General features: G+C 43.9%; 1 protein-coding gene across 5 annotated transcripts in view; it reads left to right on the forward strand.

The window, feature by feature from the left end:
* Positions 1–24,862, forward strand: part of RAB11FIP4 (RAB11 family interacting protein 4) — a 211,645-nt gene that overhangs the window by 169,952 nt on the left and 16,831 nt on the right. For all 5 annotated transcript variants that reach the window (XM_063119891.1, XM_063119894.1, XM_063119895.1 and 2 more), the window contains 3 exons: positions 18,869–19,092; positions 19,342–19,533; positions 21,114–21,248. In XM_063119891.1, coding sequence (XP_062975961.1) covers positions 18,869–19,092; positions 19,342–19,533; positions 21,114–21,248 — 551 coding nt within the window. The remainder of the gene's footprint in view (positions 1–18,868; positions 19,093–19,341; positions 19,534–21,113; positions 21,249–24,862) is intronic.

Here is a 24,862-nt window from a genome sequence, read left to right on the forward strand (position 1 = left end):
CTTGTTGAACTTGGTGGTACTTTCTTCTGAGTAGAAATGCTTAGGTTTGCATTACTGGGCTCTCACCGGTTATTGTAGCCAATTGTTGATACAAGAAATCTGCATTTGTATTGGACTGGAAACCTCTGACAGAATATTTGCAAGAGTTGGGAAAAAATGATGTATATGTCTGTGGATTCAATATATAAGGTCGGGGACTTAGTACACAATACTGTACTGTCTAGAGAGAAGTAAGAATGATATAATGTTATTGTATTTAGGGAACTAACTAGTAAGAACAGATAGCCCATATATATTATTATATGGGGATTATATATGAAGAATGCCTTAAATGGAATATGGCTTTGTATGTTGTGCATGTGTGCTTTTATAAGTAGTATTGTCTTGTTTGTTAAGTTTTGTCTTTTAGTGTAGAAAACAATAAAAATTGTTGTAAAAAAGAAAGAAATCTGCATAAATAAATGGTGCTAACAATGTATGGGGGAGTATTTTTCATTTTCTTCTATATGATGCATGTGTTGCAGCAGACATCATTTTAAAACAGGCATTCTCCTCATCTCTCTCATACAAGATGGAAAACAGTTATAATGCAATTTGGTGCCCAATTAATCAGGTACTCTTGTTCGTCAGTCAAAATGTTTTTAATCAATTTGCTCAGCTAAGCGTTGGAGCCCTAAAAATAATTTGAATTCTCTCGCTGTCTTAAAAGGTTTAAAATCCGTTTGAATAACTGATTCACGTTCTATACTCTTGAGCATGTGCAGATTGCCTGTTCTTCCTCCCAGTTCATCCTCCTCCCCCTATCATAAAGTGGCAACTCTTCCAGAGAGGAACGCTATAACTTCTAGGGATGCTTTAATATCACCACATGTGAAGAATTGACTACTGTCCTTTCCTTCTTCAATCCCCCATCCTATTCCCCCCCCCCCCCATATAAAGGACACTTTTTAGGTTGGTCCTCAGGACTTGCTGCTTTTGCTTTGAAAGAAAGAGAGAAGTTTAACATTTGCAAACACTCGGTTTAAGCACTTGCAAAATTCTGAAAAGTGTGTGCCTTGGCTTGCACTTTCATTTATTTATTTGATTTTTATACCACTTAATAGCTGAAGCTCTCTGGGCTGTTCATCCACTTCTACCTCTGGGGTGTGCCTTTGGAAGAAAGGGGAAAGAGGCTGTTAGCAGAACCACCTGTTAGAATGGTTAGAATTGATCTAACAAGGCAGAGGATGTTCCACAGGCCCTGGTGGGTCTTCTTTCCCCACCAGGGATGGGACTGGGACTACTAGTCCCATAATCCTCAGTGGGAGATTGGGGAGACTATTTGTGGGCTTTAGCAAATTCTGATTTTAACAGTGTTACTCATCCCAAGTTCTAGAAATTCAACCAAATAAACCCTAAAGTGTCAACTATTGAAAATGGCTATTGAATGATTGTGGTATCTTTATCCCATCCTAAATGGATGCAAAGGCTAGGACGGCAAACGAGAGTTCATGCTGAGCTCTCCATAAGGGTGCCGCTGAACACTGTATCCCTGCGATGAGTTCTCCATGCCCCCTTTCTAGCTGTAACATATGGAACCGCTTGCCATCCTGGTGGCTGCCCATCAGGAACATGGAGGGAGGCACAGAAAGTGATAATGTGATGGTATCTTTCCATGTGATAAGCCCTTCCATATGTATGTTTAATTTATTGATATCATTTAATACTGTTGGACAACTTAATATGCTTTCATATGTTAAAGCCTGGCAGGAGGTGCTGTTGGAACTTATGATGGCTCTGTACCTTTTAGCAATATCCCCATGACATGTTTAATTTTGTATGTTGTGACTGTCAACCTTTTGACATCAACCTTTAAAAATCAAGGAACAAAACCTACACACAGAGAACAAGCAAGAGCAAGTTCCTGTTATCTTTCAATTCAGATATATATTGCAGCTTTCATGTTTGTCCATGAATATGTTGGGGGTGTTCTGCCATGGCCTTTGAATGGACCAAATATATAACAGACTGAAGGAAACCACTGTGGTTCACTATAATGTCAGCCTATGGCCTTTCTTTGCGGTGGGCAACTTGAAGCCCTCTAGATGTTTTGGCCTACAACTGCCATCAGCCCTAGCCAGCATAGCCAATGGTGAGGGATGGTAAGAGTTGTAGGCTTAAACATCTTAAGGGCCACAAGTTGCCCACCCCGCTTTAGAGAGAGCCACAACTAGTGAGATAGTGCGCGGCATTTCTTTTCAGACTGAAAGTGTTGGCAGATCAAGATAGAAGTGTAGGCAGCTATGATGGCTTTGCCATCAGGCTATTCAATTTCTGCTTCTTAATGTTAATGTACTGTCATTTTTGGGCAAAGGACCTTTCCTTTCTACTGTTAATCTGGGCAAACGTTGATCAGTCACCTTGGGTTTTTAAGTGAGCTTCTATATCTGCCGGTGCTCTGCTATTTTATATTGAGAAAGGGTCTACCTTTTCATATTTAGATTTGTTGAAATTAGCACCCCCTGCCTTGTAACCCAAATGAGCCTTCCCCCACCCCCACCCCAGAATGCTTTGTCAATTTTCACTCTCATTGTGGTGTTACATGAGAAGTGCTTTTTACAAGCATGAACTTGAAATGTGTGAATGAGATGCAGATGGTGTGATAGACTCCATCCCTTGGGAACTAATTGCTTTACATTTAAGGCTGCTCTGAGTTTTAGAATCAGAACTTATTGTTGCGTTATCCTTTGTGTGAATGTAAAAAAGCTTGCCAAAACATTTAATACCTTCCTAAAGGCATATAACTAGTTGTCTTAAAAATGGATGAAATTGGTTGAACAAATGTATGAATACATAGTGTTATTCTAACTTTGAATCTGGTGCCTCAGCCACACTCTTCCCTGAAAATGTATCTTCCCAAATAGGATTGCTTCTTTCCTTTTAAGTGAACAAAGGATTCAAAGGCCCTGTTCTCATGTAACAACTATCTGTGGGTTGTTTAAAACGTGGATTATCAGGGCTCTGCAAGTGAGCATGCTGCCTTCCCCCCTCTCGTTGCTTCTGCTTTCAGTTAACAACCCATGGTTTGTTGTTGGATTTACCCTGGATTGATTAACCCCTAAAGAACTCAGAGGCTGAGTTCAGACAACACACTAATCAACGGTTGTTTCCCATTCTGTTCCTATTACCCACCCCCACTCGTTGATTAGTGCGTCATCCGAACTCAGCCAGAGTTTCAGTGGAAGTGACGAGCATGTGAGAGGCAGCATGCTCATTCATTCCTGCTAAATATGAGCAATTCCTAAGTTAAGCAACCCAGACGTTGCCATTACGTGTCAATCAGGTCGCAGTATGATTGAGAGTAAGAGTGCTGTGGTGCAGCTTAATGTCATGCCCGCTAAAGAATTCAGTTTCAGTTCAGTTTTGTTGTTTATAACACTTTGTCATTACAATATAACAGAAAAATATCCAGAATATGGCAGAAGTAAAACAAGCAAGTTAAACATAGATGAAAGAAAATGACTAATAATTCAAGGCTGACAAGCTATGCTGTAAATTAAGAAATTCTCAAGTACTGATTTCCAAGTTTTATAAAAGTGTCTGTTAAGGAAACCAGTGTAAAACACATAAGGCTTAAAATTAAGTATTAGGTTTTATCTGAAAGATTAATTGTTTATTTCATTTGCCTTATTAATTCTGGTGCAGACTTGAGCTAATGCCATTAGGAAAGTGACAATTCTTCTCAAGATTTTTATGTTCTTGTTGTGCTGGTGGATCCAACCCATTTTCTTGAAGATGTTTTCAACAATCCTTGAGAACAGAACTTCTCTGTGGGGAACAATGTAATATCACATTTCTATTGAGATGATTTAAAACAGATTACTCTGTATGTGGGGGGCAGGGGTTATATCTCCCCAGTCAAGGTGGAAAAAGATGGCTATGTCATAATCATGTAATTAGAACCATCATATCTGTAGCTCTGACTAATGTTAAACCCAGCATTTTTATACTCCACAAGTATTCAGGATTGTGGTAAGGCGCAGAGCTGTAAAGCAGCAGTTTCTGCAGCCGAAACTCTCCCCACAGCCTGAGTTCGATCCCAGCGGAAGCTGGTTTCAGGCAGCCGGCTCGGGTCAACTCAGCCTTCCATCCTCCCGAGGTCGGTAAAATGAGTACCCAGCTAGCTGGGGGAAAGGTAATAACGGTCGGGGAAGGCAACGGCAAACCACCCCGCTATAAGGCCTGCCAAGAAAACATCAACGAAAGCTGGTGTCCCTCCAAGAGTCAGTAATGACTCAGTGCTTGCACGAGAGGTTCCTTTCCTTTCCTTTCAGCTTACCATGTGGCTGGAAGCTAAACAAACAAAAGCTCTCCTCATATGGGAAATCAGAATTTTCCAGAAAACCCACATAATTGACCTGTAGATTAAACAAACAAGTGCAATCTTGTCATATTATCTAATATATCTCAAATGACCAATCATCCCAGTATAAAATATCAACTTATTTGTTTTATTTTAAAATGTTCTATGTGGCCTTTTAGTTAAAACTCTCATGGTAGCATCTAATAAAAAAGCAGTAAACATATAAAACATACCAAAGTAAAACAGCAGAAGCAGCAGTTAAAACAAAACCGTATGATTTGGCAGAACAGATAAAGCTATAACAAAGGTGACTTACAATTAGAGCTGTGCACAGGTGGCCTCTCAAAATTCTCCACCCTATTTGTGGGGAGAGAAATTGGGGAGACAATTTCACCGAATTTCTCCAGGGGGAGGAGAAATTCCCCAACAATTTCTCACAGGTAGGCATCACCATTGGCAAGGGCTGCAGAAGAGCTTCTTTCTTCTCTTTTCCTAAGGGCTTTTGGGTCTTTTGTCCTGCCCTGCAAATGGCAACAGCACCAACTGTGTTGGCAGCCTGGCCCCCATTTTGCATCCTCCACAATGCCCCATTACACTAGGGTGACCATATGGAAAGGCAGACAGGGCTCCTGTGTCTTTAACAGTTGTACTGAAAATGGAATTTCAGCAGGTGTCATTCGTGTGCATGCAACATCTGGTAAAATTCCTTCTTCGTCACAACAGTTAAAGCTGCAGGAGCCCTGGACTCTTTTGTGTCTGGTCACTCTAGCTGTACTGCAGAAAGTGCAGAAAGCCAAGAAGGCTACAGGCTGTCAGAGAGATAATTATACAATGAAAGACAGGGCACTTGTGCCCACTCCTCAGCCATCTCATAAGTAAAGTAAACACAAGAACACTGAACCAAACCCATGAGAATTTCTCCACAATTTATTCTCCTTTGAATTCCTTTTTGAAAGCAATTTCTTCTGGTGGTGATTGGGGCTCAGCTAACTCCAGTGAATGCCCTTGAAGCAGCACCAACCTTGGTGGGTTTCTTAGAATCGTAAGAGGAGAGGGAGCACTGGTCATCCAGTTCAACCACTTATTCAAAGGGCAGGTCCATCTACACACTATTAATTCATACAGTCTAGGCTGCACTGTGTTATCAGCAGATAGCTGGCACATTGTACAGCCTTCCCCAACCTGGTGACCTCTCCAGAAGTTTTGGACTGCAACGCCCAGGATTCCTGGCCACTGACTATGCTGGCTAGGGCTGCTGGGAGTTGAAGTCCAACACATCTGGAGGCTACCAGGTTGGGGAAGGCTGCTCTAAGCTTCCTCACTGCCTCAGTGCCCTGGCATGGAGTTCTCTCTTCTGCTCCCCGCAATACCCCAGTTAGGCTATCTAGTTCTCTCCAGATGTTTTGGACTACAGCTCCCAGGATACTGCCAATGCAGGCTGGGACTGATGGGAACTGAAGTCTAAAACACCTCATGGGTACCAGGGTGGGGAAGGATGCTGTAGAAAGTTACAATCTGAGCAAAGTAGCTTCTGATGTCTCACACATGTGAAGCTATTTGCTTTCCCAGTGTTTAAGTAGATTTCTTTGGGACTCCTAAATCTAAAAGCTTCTTTCCCCATACTAACCACATCCTGGAGCTCCTGATCTCTTCCATCTCACTGGATCTTATACTTTGGCAAGACCAACTGGCAGCCAAATGCCCCTTTTAAAACTGCCTTATCTTGTCTCATCCCACCCCACTCTATGCATCAGTTTGTGTTGATTCTTGCTACATGTGGGTATTTCCAGCTCTTAGAAAGGCTGAGTTGATGCTCTTTGCTCTCAGTTCTGCCCTTCTAGTGTCTCCCTGCTGCGTCCCCATTTTCAGGGCTGCTGGCTTTCTTGCTGCTTCTGGTTCATTCATTCTCTCTCTCTCTCTCAATCCAGCAGCCCTTTTCCTCACTTAGGAAAGAGCTTGATTCTGTCCCCCTTTCCTCCTCTCTCTTGCTAGTACTAATGCTTTATAAGGTTACCAACTGGCAACGCACAGCCTGCCTGGAATCATGGGTGTTTGGGGGATCACGTTTATGCCACCATGGTAAGATCATTCTGTGCCATGGTGATGGCTGTTTTGTGCACTTGGGATGCTTTTTAAGGCTGTTACTAAGGTTACTTCTGCCGGCCATTCACTAGAAAAAATAAAATAAACAGGTTTGGCGTAGGTGTAAAATCCTGTTCAGTGTGGGTTCTTCTGTTTTTAATCCACAGAGGATGTGCCAGGGATGCAGTTTAGCTAGGGGAGACAGGGCCGGTGCTACCATAGAGGCCACTCAGGCGGCCGCCTAGAGCGCCAAGCTAAGAGGGGCGCTGGGCACAGCACTCACGCGCGTTGGCTGTGAGCTGGCCCAGCCCAAGGATTCAGCTGGGCCTGGGCGGGCGAGATGGCGCCCTGCGCCCTCCCAGACGAAGCGAAGAATGGGGTGCTTCATGGGGTCTTTGAGTGAATGCATGTGTTCATGCGTGTGTTTGTTTGGAGTGTGTGATGCTGAGTGTGTGTGTGCGCGCGCATGTGTGTGAGTTGGGGGGGATGAGTTGGGAGGTGATATTCCTACTAAATAATGCATTTTAGACCCATAGACATTCCTTTCCAATTTGTTTGCTATAATTGGCATGACGTATTTCTTGCACTTTAAAATAAATTTAGCAGTTTCAAGTTTTGTGCTTCTTATTTTTCCCAAGAAACATATGTTCTTAAAAATCAAAGTTGGCATTTTTTATTTTATTTTTTAGGGTGGGTGTGTGTGAGAAAGTAGCTCACCTTGCCTAGGGAGCAAAATAGTCTGGCCCCGGCCCTGAGGGGAGAGGTGGTGCTGTGGCCTCAAAGCATGTGAAGGGGCATCGGGTTTGCATTTCCAGGCCTGTAACAAGGCCCAGGTCCCAGCAGGAGGTTCACTGCGGACCCCTGGAGCCTCTTGGTCCTGCTGCCCCGTCTGTGCACCTGCCCTGTCTGAGTGAGTGAGTAGTGAGAGCAACAGTGTCTTCTCCGTCTGGGCGGCTCTGTGGACTGGGCCAGAGAGAGAGGGCAAATGAGTGGGCATGGGCAACACTGAAGGCAACTTGCCCACTGTCTCTTTGAAACCTAGAAGTTCTTGTGGTCAGGATTTAATGGTGCCTACATTTCTGGCCTATACACTGATGGTATCAGCCTTTACCTACTTGGTGCCCTCCTCATGTTTTGGACCAGTGTGATAGAGCATCTGTTTTGCATGCAGAAGGTCCCAGGTTCAATCCCCAGCTTCTCCAGGTAGGGCAAGAAAAGATTCATGCCTGAAACCCGGGAGAGCCATTGCTGCCAGTCAGTGTTGACAACACTGGGCTCGATGGTCTGATTCAGTATAAGGCAGCTTCCTATGTTCCAGCTGCCTTCAGCCCCAGCCAGGAAGGCCAGATATTAGCAATACAAAGAGTTGTAGTCCAAGACATCTGAAGGGTGCCAGGTTGGGGAAGGCTGCTATATACAGTGTGATTGAATGTTGCCTCCCCTTACTCTCATCTTCCAAAATTGCCCCAAAGATATGCAAGCTCTGTTTGGACTGTGGTTGCTAACATGTAGCTGTTCTCTAAAATTCCATTCCTTCCTTGTGGTCTGGATTGAAGCTCCAGGAGCCAGAATGAAAATCTAGCACAGCTTTCCCCCAACTTGGCACCTTCCAGATGTGTCAGGCTGCAATTCATGTCATTGCCAGCCAGCAGCAGCACATCTGGCGGGCACCAGGTTTGGGGAGCAAGATGGGAGGTCAGCAGGCCAATTGCAAAATGTCTTTGTTCACCTGAAGTAGCAATTAGAAAACATGTGTCCTATTTTCAATTGGGAAGCAGGAGGTTGAAAGATGAGCACCTGGACCAGGGCGATAAATCCAAATTTCTTCCCATGAACTCAAACACTGCTGATTCATCCCTGTTTGCACCCCTTAACAGCTGGAGAATATGGAAGCTGGGCTAGCCAAGGTTGGGCCCTGTAACATGTGTTTTAAAAGGCCAGCTCTTCTACTGCCCCCACCCCTAAGGTTACAATTGCAAGAGGTGAATGCCAGGAGGGCCAGTAAAACAAATACCATTGACAATCCTAATTTAGATGTACCTGTTTTTCCTGAGAGTATCTATTCTTATGCTAACTATTTTTATCCAAACCCTGTCACAATCTCCAGTGGTGGTTTTATTTTGTATCTGCATTCATTTATCTTCCCCCACCCCACCCCCGCACTTAATGCTCTGAATGGTTACGTCACACTCCGTTGCTGTGTCATGAGGGTTTGGAGCTTGCCTAATCTGGTCTTGTTTACTTGGAGATCAGTACCACCGATCTCAATGGGATTTGCTCCTAAGTGTGCATTGGGTTGCAACCTGATAAAAATGCTGTATGTGACTTCTTCTACCTATTCCATACGCTCTAATGATCTATGTTTTCTGTTGCTCCACCCTGGTGAAACACTGGCCCAGTTGTTGTTTTTAGCAAGTATTTTGGGATGCTTTAAAGTCATTTTCAAGTGCGTCCACATGCGCTAGATTTTCACATGAGCACATGGCCAGCCCTACTATTAGGTAAAATGAGGCAGCTAACTCAGGCAGCAGATGCTGTGGCAGCAGCAGTGAGGTGTTGGAGGTCTTCAGGTGTGGTGGAGGACACTGTCCCATTGCCAGTGCTGAAGTAATTCAAGCAAGTACACAGACTTGTGTATTCGTGTGTGTTTGTATGTGTGTTGTTTTATCCATTGTCTCAATCAGGAAAATATCCTGGGCCAGCCGTATGTGAACAAGCTGTCTTACCATAGCGTCTCTTAATATGAAGTGCTGAAAGAATTGCTTAATGTGGATATAATGGAGGTATTTAAGCAGAGGCAGGTTGGCCATCTGTCAGGGATGCTGTCGCTGCATCCTGCATTGCAGATTCTGCATTGAGCAGGGTGTTGGGCTAGATGATTTTCAAGGTCCTTTCCGTCTCTATGACTCTATTCTAGCATTGATATTATCATATTGAATACTGTTAGCTGACGTATTTGTATGTTTCCTTCTTTAAACTTCTGAATGCATTCTAATAGTTGCAATGTCAATGGAATATTGTTGTGAACTTCTGTTTGTTATGGCTATTGTACTTAAATTGTGTATTCTGTGGACCCTTTTGAGCATGGTGGGCCAAATCCAACAGGGTGCTTATGCCTCTGCCAATTGTCTGGCACCCTCGTGATTCCGTTGAGCAAGTGGTGCCCCTCCTACTTGCGCAACGGGGATTTAGCACTTCCCAGAGGAAGTCCTGAATCATTGGCCCTGCTGGGTGGCCCAGTAGGAGTTGGAGAAGAAAGCAGGTGAAGGGCATAGAAAGAGAAGTCAGTGGGACGGAGAGCTATGCTGGATGCCAAATAGGAGGGTTCAACAGCCAAACTGAGGCACCAGTTGCCTACCCTTACTATGTATCTAGCCAAGCAGACAGCTGCCTCTTGTGAGTTTCCTTGAGCTTGGTGATCTGGATGGGGCTGTTTTGGCTACATAAAGCTCCGAAGTCAGAGGATGTTTTCATTATTACTATGTAAGTTTTGCTTTTAAAACAAAAATCCCTCTTCATACATCTGCTTCTAAAGCCAGTGGAAAATAGAGTATGCTTAGTCCATGAATCCAACCTACAGTAGGCAGGTGAAGAGTTTTCAGTGATAAGCACTGAATGGGGCGGGCAGCCCCTCCAACAGTGATGCTTGGCATGAGAATTAAGAGTACTGCAAGTTCACACGTGTCCCTTTTCACCTGCGATATGTTGGAGGCTGTGGCGTTTTTCACTGAGAGCTGCTTCAGGTGTACTTCTTAAAATCTTGAGATCTTGCTGAGTGGTTCATTTTGCTACTATAGTGTGAATAGTTGGATTGTGTCCCTTTTGCACTCTCATACTAATCCGACAGCCCAGGGAAGCAAGAGGGAGCTTTTGAAAATGGGAATGCCTGTATTTTCTGACCCAGATTCCCATGAGTCCAGCACTAATAAGGCTTTCATGGAGTAATTCTGTGTACTGAAGCATAAAACACCGGCACTTTAGCATAGGAATGGAGCAGAGGTGATCCAAATCTCTTTTCATCTCCTATGCAACCATTGGCTAGTTGTTGACACTGGAGTCTCTAATTTTCCCTAATGGCCGAATTGAAAAGCAAATTTGATGCCTGCAAAAATTACTCCATCTTTTCAGCGTTAGTTGAAGGAGCCATGCCGAGAGAGGGCTGTGCATCCTGTCCATTTTGCTCAGCTTTTGGAAGTGCTGCATTTTTGCAAAGCATTTTCCACTGCGTTGCCAGCTGTGCAATGTCATTGCAAAGGGAAATGCTATCGTGCAGCTTTCGTCAAGTGTGGCTCCTTCCAGATGTTTTGGACTACAACTCCTAACTGGGCCAGCCAGAAAGGCCAATGGTTGGGGGTAATAGGGCCTGTAACTCAAAACATCTGGAAGGCACCCAATTGGGGAAGGCTGTTATAATGAATGAATACATGGTTGTATTCAGACATTTGGATACATTTTGTTGGGTGTACGTTACACTCCTGTGTTTGGTATAACTGTGGCCTCAACTGCGACGGTGCCATAAAAATGTCAAACTTTCAACTGACCCTGATTATGTGTTGTCAGCTGTTTTTAGCCATTCCAGTGTAGTGATGGTGGGCTTTTTCTACAGAATCCTCTTTGGTGCCTTCGAAATAAATTCACAGCAAACACTATCCAGTAAAAAACAGTGCTTTGAATGGGACTTTGCATGTTAAACAGTCTGGCACTTCTGCTAGCTGCCAGTTAAAAGGACAGGTAGTGTAAATGCAAACATTCCTGCACTTCCTGGCTTAGTTCCAAATTCCAGATTTGTTTTGGCTTTTGCCTCACCAGCACCAAGAAAACACAAGTCAGTCTCAGTTCAAACTTACCAACAGAAGCACAAAGCTGCTTTTCATGTGCTCTCCTTTTTACCTTCTGCCCATATGCCTCCATTTTGAAGAGCAGAGAGAGAGGGAGGGAGGGAGAGAGAGAGATTATTTTCAGGGGGTGTCTGGACTACAACTCTTTAAAGTGATGCTGTAAACTATTTTTTTTATTCCGCTCAGGCGTCTGAAACCGCCTAGTGTTTATTATTCCTCCATGGAGCTTTACAACATTGAGCATTACTTATCCACCCTGTAGTGATTGATATGCATGGACAAACAGATACAGGAAATGTATGTAGTTTACTTTTTTGGTATGGAGTTGGGCTTCCATGGGCTTACAGTTGCCCATTCTCTGAAGGGTGACATGGCGGGTCTGGAATCCCTCTGACGGAAAACTGTCTTCGGGATTACGGGCAGGTCATCGCACCTTCGTTATCTCAGTAATTGGCTATTGTCTTGCAAGCAGTGCGTCCTGTTTAACTTCCAGCTTAAACCAGGGAACAAACATGATGAGGAAAGCTAACTTAGCAAACACCGGTAATGAGAAAAGTTCATTACCTTACTCAAACAGTGACAATTAATGATGACTCACCCAAGGAGGAGGGGGAAATTGAAGGAGTACAGAATGGTATATAAACTCTTGGTATGTTCTTAATAAACGTGATATTCCATCATCACCCATCGGCTGTGTGAGTTTACTACAATTCTCTTTGTTATTGGTGGCAAGCTGTTGATGAGAAATAGCCAACCTCCCAAATGCAGTCCTGTTACTATCTAGGGCTGCATTCTGGAATCAGTCCTTTGGGCTGCCTTTCTCCCCCTCCCCATCCCCACCCCGGTCAGCACACAAACTTTCCTTTCTTCCTATTCATTGATCCAACAACAGGCCATGCATTATTTGAGGCTTGGTTCCCCCTCCAACAATGTACATGATAAACTGTATCCAGGTGGCTAATTAGGCAAATGGCGCCCAGCACCCATCATGGCTTCAACAAGCTACCATGGTCTAAACTGTGGTGATCGTGCGAACTGGCCTAATGTTTAAATGGTTCTGGAAGGGTGTGTGTGTGTGGAAGCATCTTTCAGAAAACCCCACAGTTGGAAATGCTTCTATGTCAGTTGTCTTCCTCCTACCATTACTCCTAGCAGAAATACCTGGAATTGCTGCAAGGCATCCACCCAAATCAAACATGCGTCTCTTCTAAACTTGTTTACTAGAGCCTAAGTCCTATTAAAATTAGTTGAACTGATTTCGGAAAAAATGTTAAGGGAGTAAAGTATATTTATATCCCTCCTTTCCTCCATGGAGCTCAAGACAGTTTGCTCCTTACAGCAACCATATGAACTGGGTTAGATTGGGAGGTAGTTACTGGAGCAAGGCCACCCAGTGAAAGTTGTGGCCGAGTGGGGATTTGAACCTGGGTCTTCCCAGACGTAGTCCAATACTACTGCATCCCACTGGCATGCATACTATCAAGGAATTACACTCCCTCCCTGCACTAAAGCAGCAGCCCAAAATTGGCAAATGCCTTCATAAGCAATAACCAAAGAAGAGCTTGCAATGTTCACTTTCCCTTTCCCTCCGCTGTACACCTTGTTCCTGTCTCCCAGGCTCTGGATTATTGTCTTGATCCGCATTTCATTTTCCACCTCTGCCCTTGTTCTTTTTTAATCCCAGTCAACATTCCATTCCAGGGCTAGGGAACATGTGGCCCTCCAGTTGTTGTTGGATTGCAACTCCCATCAGCTCTAGCCAGCATAGCCAATGGTGAGGGACGATGGGAATTGCAGTCCAACTCTCCTTTTTTTCCCATCACTGCGTGCAGGGTTTCCTCCTCAGTCATCTCATCCAGCGGCCCCCAAATCAGACAGCAATTACCACCAAAGCTGACAATGCAAAAGGGTCTCCACCAGCTCTTGATGGATGTCTGTTCTGCACTTCCTCTTGAATTTTCATTGAAAGAATGAGTGGAGGAAAGACTCTTGTTTATTCATAGAAATGCATTTCTATCCCAGCTTCATGTCCCTTTCAGGACACCCAAAGTGGCTTACAAAACAAGTAATACAGTATATAACCTCCACCTCCTCCAAGATACACAATGATTAGTATGAAACCCATACAACAACATAATAGGAAAGGCAAACATACTTTTTTATTTACAGCTATAAGACAAAACAGACTAAGGCTGCCGTCTTATGCATGCTTACCTTGGGAGTACGGCCCATTGAATAGAGTGAGATTTCATGTGTTATACTGCACAACAATCCACCACTATTGATCAAAAACTCATTTTGAGGAGCAGTGTTTTGAGCTGGTATCTCAAACCAAGTGAGGAGGGAGCTAAGCATTTATCCTGGTGCAATGAATTCCACAGTTTAGCCACTACATTGTCCTAAGGCAGGCTTGTGGCATCAAATTGTTGTTGTTTAACTCAAACTAGGTTCTAGAACTAGGTTTTTACTAGGTCCAGCAACTGGAGCCCTATGCATAATGGCAGCTCAGGGTACAGAGCTAACATGGTGCCCTCCAGATCTTGTGGACTTCAACTCCCATCAGCACCGGCCACATGGTCAATGGCTAGGAATGATGGGAGTTGTAGACTAAAACTTCTGGAGGGCGCCACTTTTCAAGAAGGCTACACTTCCAAGGTTGAGTCTGATTTAGACTTAAAAATTGCTGCTGTTATACAACTGGGAGTTGGAGACCCTTGATGATCCATTGCAAATCACCCAGAGATCTACCAGTAGATCCCAATCTACCTTCTGCCCACCCCTCCATAAAGGTCCTCTCCTGTTAGTATTTCAGAGGGTGGTGGGACATGGAGATTGATGCATCATACTGGGAACTGGCCATCAATGGCTGTAATCCACCCAATCTCTTTCAGCCTGAGGGCCAAATTCAATTTTGGAGAAGCTCTTGGGGGCCACATTTCAGTGGTGGGTGGGGCTGAAGGCAAAAAGGGGTGGTGCCGAAATACCAGTATATTGTATCTTGAAGCTCTTACTGCCAATTAGTTTCCGGGCGAAGTATAAAGTGTTGGTTATTACCTTTAAAGCCCTACATGGTTTGGGTCCAGGTTACCTGCAGGATCGCCTCCTCTCGTACAATCCGCCATGCACACTCAGGTCCTCTGGGGAGAATTTACTTCAGTCAGTGAAAACTAGGCTGACAATCATTACCCAGAGGACCTTCTCTTCTACCACTCCCAGACTGTGGAATGGCCTGCTGGGAGAGATTCGCCAACTTAATAGTCTTTACGAATTCAAGAATGCTATAAAGACTGTTCTCTTCCGGCAGGCCTACGCAGATGAATTTTAAGATATTTGACTGTTATTTTAATATTGTATCCATTTTTTAAGTTTTTAATCAGTTTTATGTATTTTATGGTATTTGCATCTAATGTTGTTCCCCGCCTTGATCCAGAGGGAGAAGCGGGCAATAAATAAATAAATATATTATTATTATTATTATTATTATTATTATTATTAATAATAATAATAATAATTATTATTATTATTATTATTAAAATGGAGGGGAAAACTGCATAAAGGTGGGAAACTGCCTAACAATCAGTGGTTTGGGGAAAGGGGGCAGGGCCATCTGAGCCCCCCCCCCCCCGGGAGGGATATATTTGACCTCTGGGCCGAAGGTTTGGCCTGAGGAACATTTGTCCTGTGTTCCATTTTCTTGGAAGTTGCTTTTGAGTAAACTGACCTAGGATCATGCTGCACTGGCCTGAAGGAGGAAATGCTTCCTTACTCAGCACAGCTTTAAAACTAATTTTAACTCCATGCAGACAGAATTGTCTGGCTCCTCACCACACAATGTGCCCCTGTTCCTATTAGCCCTGCCTTCCCACACTCTTTCTCCCCACGTCCTAAGTAGTCCTGAAAGTATGGACCTCGCAAATTCAATAGGCTTTTAAAACTGGAACAAGAGCGGCTCTTTTCCTGTCATGCTAAGCCGAATTTAGGCCTGTGGCTGCCAAAGCCAACACATCTCTATGCACCACCTGTCCCTCAAATTGTGTGCAAGGGCAGCCTTTCTGCTACCACTGTTTGTTTGGCAAGGCTGGAGAATTCGAGCAGTCGCCGCACAGGAAACTAGGTGTTGAAGTGGTCGCTATAGCAGCAATCAGGTAATCAAACTCTTATGAGGGAAGAAGGGCTATGATGGGGGTGGGGGGAAATCCAAAATCCATATTGGTATAATACCTACTACACTTTCATCATAAAAGCTATTCATTGCCAACCTCTACAAGCCATGCCTATTGAAGGCTAGCTCCTTGTTTAACCTCACACTTTAACACTATTTTCACCAATATTCCACGACTCCTTTGTCACAGTTTTGCTCTCCCCTTCTACTTCTTGATTCATGAATTCTTTACAGATGGTCCCTAGGAACTTGCACCTAATAAAACCCTTGAGAAAAAGATTACAAGGGAAAGTATTCAGTATCATCTCTGAAGGACCATTATAGAACCGCTAGAATACAAAGCTGGAGGTGTGTAAAATCTCTAACCTGGTCCCCACCTATTTTGCAGGGTGTTGTGTGTTTCTGAATTTATTTTTTGGTTGTGTTCCCTGGCCTCTTAAATCAGCCTTCTCCGCCTGGTGCAACCCAGATGTATTGGATTGCAACTCCCATCATTCCAAGTGTTAGCCATGCTATTTGGCAATGCTGAATGTTGCAACCCAACACATCTGGAGAGCCCCAGGCTGGCAAAGGCTGAATTAATTATTTCAGTAAGGCCTAAACGAAAGCCAACAAGGGGAAAACAAGTCCCCTTCTTTCCTTGGTAGGTTCAAGCCTCCCTCCCTCCTAATGCTGCTCCTTGAAAACCTTGCTGGCTTGAAGGTTTTGCATGCTGGGAGATAAGTTTGGATAACCTTTTACTGGCATGCTTAATATGTGCTATCTCAGTAAATTACTACCACTGGCCTACCTTATGTTGTTGTATCTCTGTATTTACAGATGGGATGCTGAGATTGGGAGGCAGGTTGCCTGAGGCTAGTACTGTGTGTATGTGGACGTGTGTGTATGGACGTGTATCTGAGGCTGCAGGGGAGTAGGGTCATAGCTCCTGTCTTCTCTTGATGTCTTCAAAACCAGTATCAAAATTATACATTCAGGAGGCTTTCTTTAAATTGTAACTTTTAATTTCTGGTTAACCTGTTGAACCTCTTAAACTGAAAAGCAAATTGACTTGCCTGCCTAAGTATTAAAAGTACAAAATGTAGGTTTTTCGTGGATCACTGCTTCTTTACTTCACTGTTAGTGAAGCAAAAGATTTGGCCGGGTGATTTTGAAACTTCAATTTGTTCAGAATAGCTGTCCCCAACCTGGGGTCCTCCAGATATTTTGGACTACAACTCCCATCATCTTCAGTTAGCACAGCCTGTGGGAAGAACAGTTCTGATGATATATTTAAGTACCTGTTAAAACACAGCAGCATTGAGAGCCTTCATACTGCAATATTTTAAGGCTGAAGAAGTAGATTTACTTTTAGTTTTCATCCTGTTTTAAAATGTTATCACTTGACCTATCACTAGCCTTGCCTTGTTTATCTTGCTTAGTCTACATAGAAGCTAAAGTCTTGTAATGTCTTGAATGCTGGTCTTGAACTTGTTGGGAAGCTAAGATCTTGCAAAGATTTCCATTGTGTTGAACAGCTCAGGTTTTGCAAAGGTTTTATTGCTTATCTAACGATCTCCTATTATGTGCAGTAGATCATAGACTGGGCTGCAAGTTTCCCCCACTGATACACAGACCCTTTGTTCTGGCATTTAAGTTGCTAGCACTGCAGTAGGAGCAAGGAGTTTAAAGCATGTAACCTGATATTGACGTGGTTTGCACAGTATGGTGGCAAATCATGTGTTAATTACTGGGTTGTGAGCCACTTCCATTTTGCATAAGCAACCTCCAGTCAGCCCAACCATAGGCTGGTGCATGAAGTGTGAACCCAGACACTTGGGCTTGTTCGTTAATCTAAGAGCAAATCCTAGGTTAACTTTGGGTTGTTTAACCCACAAACCGAGTTAAAAAGTTCTGCAGTGATTTTACTACAGAGTTGAGTAGGATAATTGCCCTTAAGAGCCTACAGGTTCTTTATGTGACAGAAAGCTTTGAATAAGTAATGCCTGAATTAAAATTAGTTCTTTCCACATTTCATTTTGCTTACTTTGTCATTTCTGATGCCAGACTCCCACTATTGGTTTTGTTGACAGACTTCCAAGGAAAAAAAGGAGTAGATAAGAACTTGTGTTTCTGGTAGTTGAAACATTTTGAAATTTAAGGTATAGTCATTCATTTTATCAGATTGAACTGGTAACGGAAAATTACTAGGTCAAAAGTGGTCTTTGTGCTTTCAGGAGCATGTAGAACCTGAAACTACAAGCTCTAATTCTAATTCCTGTTAAGCATTACTATACTTGATTCCACTGACTGTCCAAAATTCCAGCATCTCTTGTTTGTTGGTTCCGCTCTGTAGCATGGCAGTCATCTGTGCATCCCTCTCAATATCAGGAAAAGAGAGAGATTAACAGCACAAACCTATAGCTGTCTATTGAATTCAATGGGGCGTACTCCCAGGTAACTGGGTAAAGGTTTGCAGCTGTGGCTGCTCTTCCCACCCCACCCCTCTGATCTTGAAGCCCCAACTATTTGCCAGATGATAGCGCTCTGTTGTCTATCAGCTCATATTTAGTAACATTACTTAATTTGCCTTGCTTTGGCAAGCTCAGATCAGCTTTTGGACAACTTACCAGAATTGGCAATACTATTGCATGCATTCAGTTTCACATTTGCTGTACTTTCCCTTACAAAGTCAAGAGTTAGGAATGAAACCAGCATTAAAACTGTATGCATCCCATCCAATTTTGGGAGAATCAGTAGGTTGACAGAAACAACCCATGGGTTGCTCAGGAGCACACGGGAGCGAGCTGGCTCCCTACCGCTTTTGATGTGCTAAACAACCTAGGGAAGCTCTGTCCATGGATTGTTCTTCATGATGTCTGAACCCAGAACTCTGGGTTGTCGAGGACAAACAATCAAGAGATATAACCCACGGTTTGTTCTTGTATTGTATGTCTGTGTTGTTTCTCCCACAACAAATCTGAGTTTTGGGTGTGGATGTCATGGAGAACAAGCCAGGGACAGGACATCCCTGGGTTGTTTAGCATACTAGAAGCAAGTGAGTGGTCAGAAACCAGCTTGCCTGATCGTTCCTGTGCATTCCCATGGTTAACAAACTGTGGCTTGTTTCATTGTGGAAACCAAATCGTCACTCAGCCACACTTAATGCTGTCAACTTGAAAATCAACCCACAGGTCTCTCATGATCCATGGGCAGACCCTAATGGGCCATTTGAGAATTAGTGTGGACTGAACTAGGGATTGGCAAGGGGTAGTTTCTGTGTGTCAGAATCCAGGCCAGTTTGTGCCAAATAAAAATCACTTCGTCTGACTTGGTTTGACTTCCATCACATAAAAAAGCGGCAGTCCTTGCCGACCAACTCCAGCATCACCACCACCAAGTACTTCTATCTTACAGCAATCCTAAATGCTGGCTGACCTCTCCTTCTCTCTCTTTCCCTGCCAGGGTACTGAAATCCAAGATAGTGGCTATTTGGACAACGAAAGTGCGTACGGTGAATCAGATCTCTTTCCTGATGAAGACAACATGACCCTGGCCCAGCAGGAAGTCCACCATGAGTCTGACATGGACAGTGCCATTGAAAGTGCCCACAGCTCAGAAGCATCGGATGTGTGTAGGAGCGAGGAGAAGGACAGCATGCTGGGTGGCCTCTTCCTGCCTGGAGATAAGTGAGTTACAAGCTCTGGTCTGAGAGGCTGTTTCAGACGTTGCTTTTCACTTTTTAAAGGGCAAAGATAGTTGTAAAACTCCAAAACCCATATTAGTGTAAATACCTTGATTAGGCCAAGTGAAAGACCGCAACACGTGTGCAGGTTTGAGCTCTCCAGATCGCTTTGTCAGGCGAGATGTTAGAAAGAGCAGGGGGCACCGGGGAGAAGGCTCTGTGTTCTGACATTCCCTTTCTCACCTGCACCAAGGTCAAGTCCCCTCAACCCTTCTGCGGCATCTGACCTTTCCACCTATTCCACTGCCTCCTTAATCAGTAATGAAGAACAGTTTGAAGATTATGGAGAAGGAGATGATGTGGACTTCAGTCCCAGCAGCCCCTGCCCCGACGATGAAAGCAGAACAAATGCCTATTCTGATCTTGGTTCATCTGTTTCTTCCAGGTTTGTTGCTTATATCATTTTAATATTCCTTTCTTACCTGCTCCCTTCACAGAGAAGGGGAAAATTGTCTACAAAGTCGATTCTGGTGACTTTCGGAGTGGCTTTGTTTTTCATCAATGTCAAACCCAGCTTTTGCCTTTGCATCTCTTTCTCTTTTGGTGAAAGCCTTGTTACACTTTTTAACCCAACCTTAAGGCAGTCTTCTCCAACCTGGTGCCCTCCAGATGTTTTGGACTACAGCTCCCATCAGCCCAAGCCAGCATGTCCAATCACCAATGAGGATATGCGTTATAGTCCAAAACACTTGGAGGGCATCAAATTGGGAAAACATTGATGGAAACAACACACCATCTTACCCAAGTTTACACACCCACAGAAATTAAACTGCTTGTCACAAAATATTTAGCCAGTTCACATGTAACATGAATTCATGGGTTTAACAAACCATGACTTGGCAGGGCTGCATGGAGGGAGGGAGGGAGCATGCTTCTTCCCACCCACTCATCACTTCCGCTTTGCATCCACTTTCCAAAGCTATCCAGGAATGCCCTGGTCCTGGGTTGTTAATTGTGACAACTGAACCTGGCACTGTGAGTTGTGGATTAAACAACCCAGAGTTCTACCCAACTACAAAGAGTGTTAGCCCAACGCTTATGCAATGCAAGCATGGGGAACCTTCACCCCATAGCTGTATGCAGCCTGTGGGGTTTCCCCATCTGATCTGACAGCTTCTTTAACAAGCCCTGCCCCAATCTCCCAAGCAAAAGGTCCTTGCTCAGTGCTGAGACATCCTTTCTCAGAGCTGAGCAGGGAAAATCGCCCCTCAGGGGGACTGGAAAAGGTATGTGTGTGAATGGTGTATGCATATCTCTATGAATGGGCTGTGAAAGTGGGCTCTGGCCATATCTATTGCTGGCATGTGACCCCCAGGAGGTATCCTGGATCTCAATCTGGCCCTTAGGCTGAAAAGATTTTTCCACCCGATGCAGTGGGTTACATCTAAAGCAGCCTTCCCCCCACCTTGCACCCTCTGGAGCTCCCATATTTCTCACCTACCATGGCCATTGGCCAACACCCCTGGAGATGTGGTGAAGTCTAGTCTATAGCAGTGAAGGTTGATGGCTCTAATATCAGTGGGGCAGTGAATCCATGCTGAGTTTCAATCAGAACCAGTCAGATCTCTAAAGGAGCTCTCCAAGGTGCTGAACCTGTTTTGAGGATTTGGTTCACCACTTGACTGATATCAGAGCCACCAGCCTACACTGGTCTATAGTCTACCTTTGTCATCACTTTGTGGTGTGTGTGTGTGTGTATAAATCAGACAGTATCTTCACTGGCCTCTAGTATAACATGTCACTTATTGGAGGGCAAATGGGATTGGGGAAACGATGGAAAATATTACATTTTTGTGTTGGGAGGTGATATTTAAAAAGCGATGGCCTCCTGGGACTAGCACCTTACTGAAAATGTAGTGTTAAGCAGAGCAGCATTGGTGTGTCTGTTTGAAAAGAAGAAACTTGATTTTTGACTCTTTGCACACAGGACCTGGTTAACATCTCTTTTTGCTTTTCCGCCGACAGTGCTGGTCAGACTCCAAGAAAAATGCGGCATACTTATAACAGTGAGCTATTGGATGTCTACTGCACCCAGTGCTGCAAGAAAATCAACCTGCTTAATGACTTGGAAGCCAGGCTGAAAAACCTGAAAGCGAACAGGTGAGTAAAGCACAGTGGAGTCTCAATTCAGCCTGCAGGATCACATTTATCTGGAAAGGGAGACTTCAAGCATGCCTGGATCTTTTATGGTGAGGTTTTATTGTTTTTAGTCATGATGAGGCAAGACATTATTTGATTTTGGCTGTCAGCTTTTTTTATTTATCCTGCAATACACTTAACCTGGGAGTCAGTCCCATTGAAACTCAGTGGGGCTTACTTCTGAGTAGACATGTATAAACTTGCACTGTAAATCAGCTAATCTGGTTTTCAATTGACTAAATGTGCAGATTAGTGAAATCTCATTCTTGATACCTTTTGAGATATGAAAGGAAGTATCAGATGCTTTATAGTGTAATAAACCAAAGCTTTCGCTCTCTATTAGGAGGAAACAGCAGCATGAAAGATTTCATTTTCATTCTCTATTCCAAGTAAAAACATCAGAACCAAAATAGCTTCAAGAAATAAACCAGTGAGCCCTTCAGTTGCAACCCCACCAAGTTAAAACTTGGCCTCACTGATTTAATCAGCTTTAATTTACTGACTAAACCAATTAAAGATTTCAACCCTAAGACACATAAATATATTTAACTATAAACTGCTCAGCTACCATGTGTGTGAGAGATTTCAGCTTCTTATCCTACACATCTCAACTGGCACTGAACACTGCCAAGGGCTTTTAGGTAAGTTAAACTTATGCTGTTTAAAAGCTGGAAGACAAGGCCGCCCCTACCATGAGGTGAAATGAACTTTTTGCTTCAGGCTGGCATAAGTCCCCGTCCCCCACCCACCAGGCAGTCACTACCTATCTAAAAGAACATAAGAGCCATGTTGGATCAGACCAAAGGTCCATCTAGTCCCGCACTCTGTTCACACAGTGGCCAACCAGCTGTCGACCAGGACCCACAAGCAAGACATGATGCAACAGCACCCTTCCACCCATGTTCCCCAGCAACTACTGTCTATAGGCTTACTGCCTGTGTGCAGAGCAAGGGGTAACAGTGTCTGAAAAACAGCAGCAGTTGGAAACAGGTTGAGCCCTCCTTCAATTGGCTTTCTAAACATTTGGAGAGCCAATGTGGCATAGTGGCTAAAATGTCAGACTGGGAGTCAGGAGGTCCAGGTTCTAGTCCCCACTCAGCCATGGAAACCCACTGGGTGACTTTGGGCCAGTCACAGACTCTCGGCCCAACCCACCTCACAGTGTTCTTGTTGTGAGGATAAAATGGACAGGAGGATTATGTCCACTACCTTGGGTTCCTCAGAGGAAAAATGGTGGGATATAAACACAATAATAAAATAAGGCATGCCTATCTTTCCCTTCTTTCCAGTAAGCATGCACTGTACCAATTCAGATCAGGACTGTGGCACTCTGGAAGTGGGGTTAAATCACCCCCATCTCCCCTCCCACAAAATTTTCACCCACAGTCATGGGGAGGTTTTTTTGGGGGGGGGAGTTAAAGCTCCATATCCTTCTTTTCTTTTCGTTTCCCCCCCCCCACGTGTTAAATTCAAATTGCTTTAAAGTAGTAAAAAAGAAAAGACTGCAGTGTGTGTATATGTGTCCCCTTTCCTCCTAATTAAGGGGTTTGGACTGCAGCCTTCCTGTGTCTTACAAAATCTTCAGGGATTTACAGCACAATCCTATGCATATTTAAACAGAAGTAAGTTCCATGATATTCAGTGGGGCTTTACTTTCCTGTACTTGGGACTGGAGCCTTAGCTGCCTCTCCAGGATTTCTGAAAGTTTAATCTCCAAGTGCGGTAGTAGTCACATCTTGTCGCTAGTGTAAATGTGTGCACACAATAATGCCCCATGCAATGTAGAGATTTTTAATGCCAGGGAGGCTAACTTTGAACTGTTATGAGATTATGATGTTTTTCAAATATATTGTGTTCATTTTATTATGTTTACATTCCACCTTCCCTTCAGGAGCTAAGGGTGATGTTTTGATCCTCTCATTTCAGTCCTTGCAAAAACATTGTGAGGGAGGTTAGGCTGAGAGGTAGTGACTGGCCCAAGGTCATCCAGTGAGGAATGGTGAGGGCACCATTTGCCAGTTCATTTTAGGCAGCAAAATGTCTTGGGCCAGCCTTGCTGGAAGAATTCCAAGTCTCCTTGTGTCCACTGCAGCAATATAGAATGAGTCATTCTATGCTGTCTTTGGCTTAAGGATTCATTTCTTCCAGTGAACAAGAACTATTCCTTCTTGTGTTACGATAAGGAGCAGGAGGAGTACATAGGAACGTAGGAGCCTGCCTTATACAGAGCCTTGGTCTATCTGTCCCAGTATTGTTGACACTGACCAGCAGCAGCTTTCCAGGGTTTCAGACAGGATTCCTTCCTAGCCCTACCTGGATATGCCGGGGATTTAACCTGGGACCTTCTACATGCAAAGCAGGTGCTCTCCCAATAAGTGATTTATTGCATGCTCATGATTGGCCACTCACAGAAGTTTGTGGGGCCTTTACATGACGCTGTCAACCTCCAGGACATCTCCTGTGCTTCCCCCGATAATCTCACTTTAAAAAGCAGAGATAATATAGTATTTAAAATAACCGTGGGATTAATTCCGCCACTAGATGACGCTGCTTCATTGAACTTTATGGAGCATAGCCCAGAGGGGAAGTTTTCAATTACAAATCATGTGGTCACTGTCTTAAGGATCCCACAGTGAATTCAGAAAGACCCAAGGGAAAAAAAATACCCTGGTAAGGATGTGTGTTTTTTCCTTAATTTAGAGTTGTCCTGTGCTATAGTCCCACCCCAAGATTGGGAGTGACCAATCTGTTCTCTCTTCATCCTTGAGGCAACCCTTTAAATAGTTAAAACCGTTTATCATGGTCAGGCATTTTGAGACAGGGACCCATAGCTTAGTGGTAAAATAGAGGCTTCTGCATGTTGGAGGCCCAAACTTTGATCCCTGGCCTCTTCTGGCTTTTCTCCATTTTGTGATGATATTCTAAATCAACCTTCTCCAGCCTGTCACCCTCCAGATGTTGTTAGACTGCAATTCCCATCCGCCCCAGACAACATGCCCAGTGGACAGGGATGATAGCAGTTGTAGTCCACAACATTTGAAAGGCACCAGCTAGGGAAAGGCTGCTCTAAATCTTTTATCTTCCTAATTATTCTCTTCTTTTCTTTCTTTCCTGCCTTAATTCTTGTTCCACCTGCCTGTGAATGTGCCATTACAAAGACTATTCTCAATGCCTTTGAATGAAGCCCCATTCACGTAAAATACAAAATGCTGATGATCCTGGTATTGCAAGGGGAAGATAGTTTCCTGCAGCAATGTTCAAATCTATTTTGGGCATCTTTTACTTTCCCCTGAGAAACCAGCAATTCAGGTTTCCTTAAGCCCTTCATTAGCCAGCACAACTAACATAAAATGGAAATTCCTGCTCTCTGAAAGCTTAACTCTTCTCTAGTGGCTATATTTTCATTTTCTGCCTGGGGTTGCGTTTTTTATTTCTTCACACAGCACAAAATTAAACTGTGGAGTGTGCTGCCATAAAAATGTAGTGGTGGCCCCCAACGTGGACAGCTTTAAATGGAGATTGGACCAATTTATGGAGGAGAAGGCTAGCAATGGCTACTTGTCCTGATGGCTGTA

This window comes from Elgaria multicarinata, chromosome 3 (genome assembly GCF_023053635.1).
Source record: "Elgaria multicarinata webbii isolate HBS135686 ecotype San Diego chromosome 3, rElgMul1.1.pri, whole genome shotgun sequence".
Taxonomy (NCBI): Eukaryota; Metazoa; Chordata; class Lepidosauria; order Squamata; family Anguidae; genus Elgaria; species Elgaria multicarinata.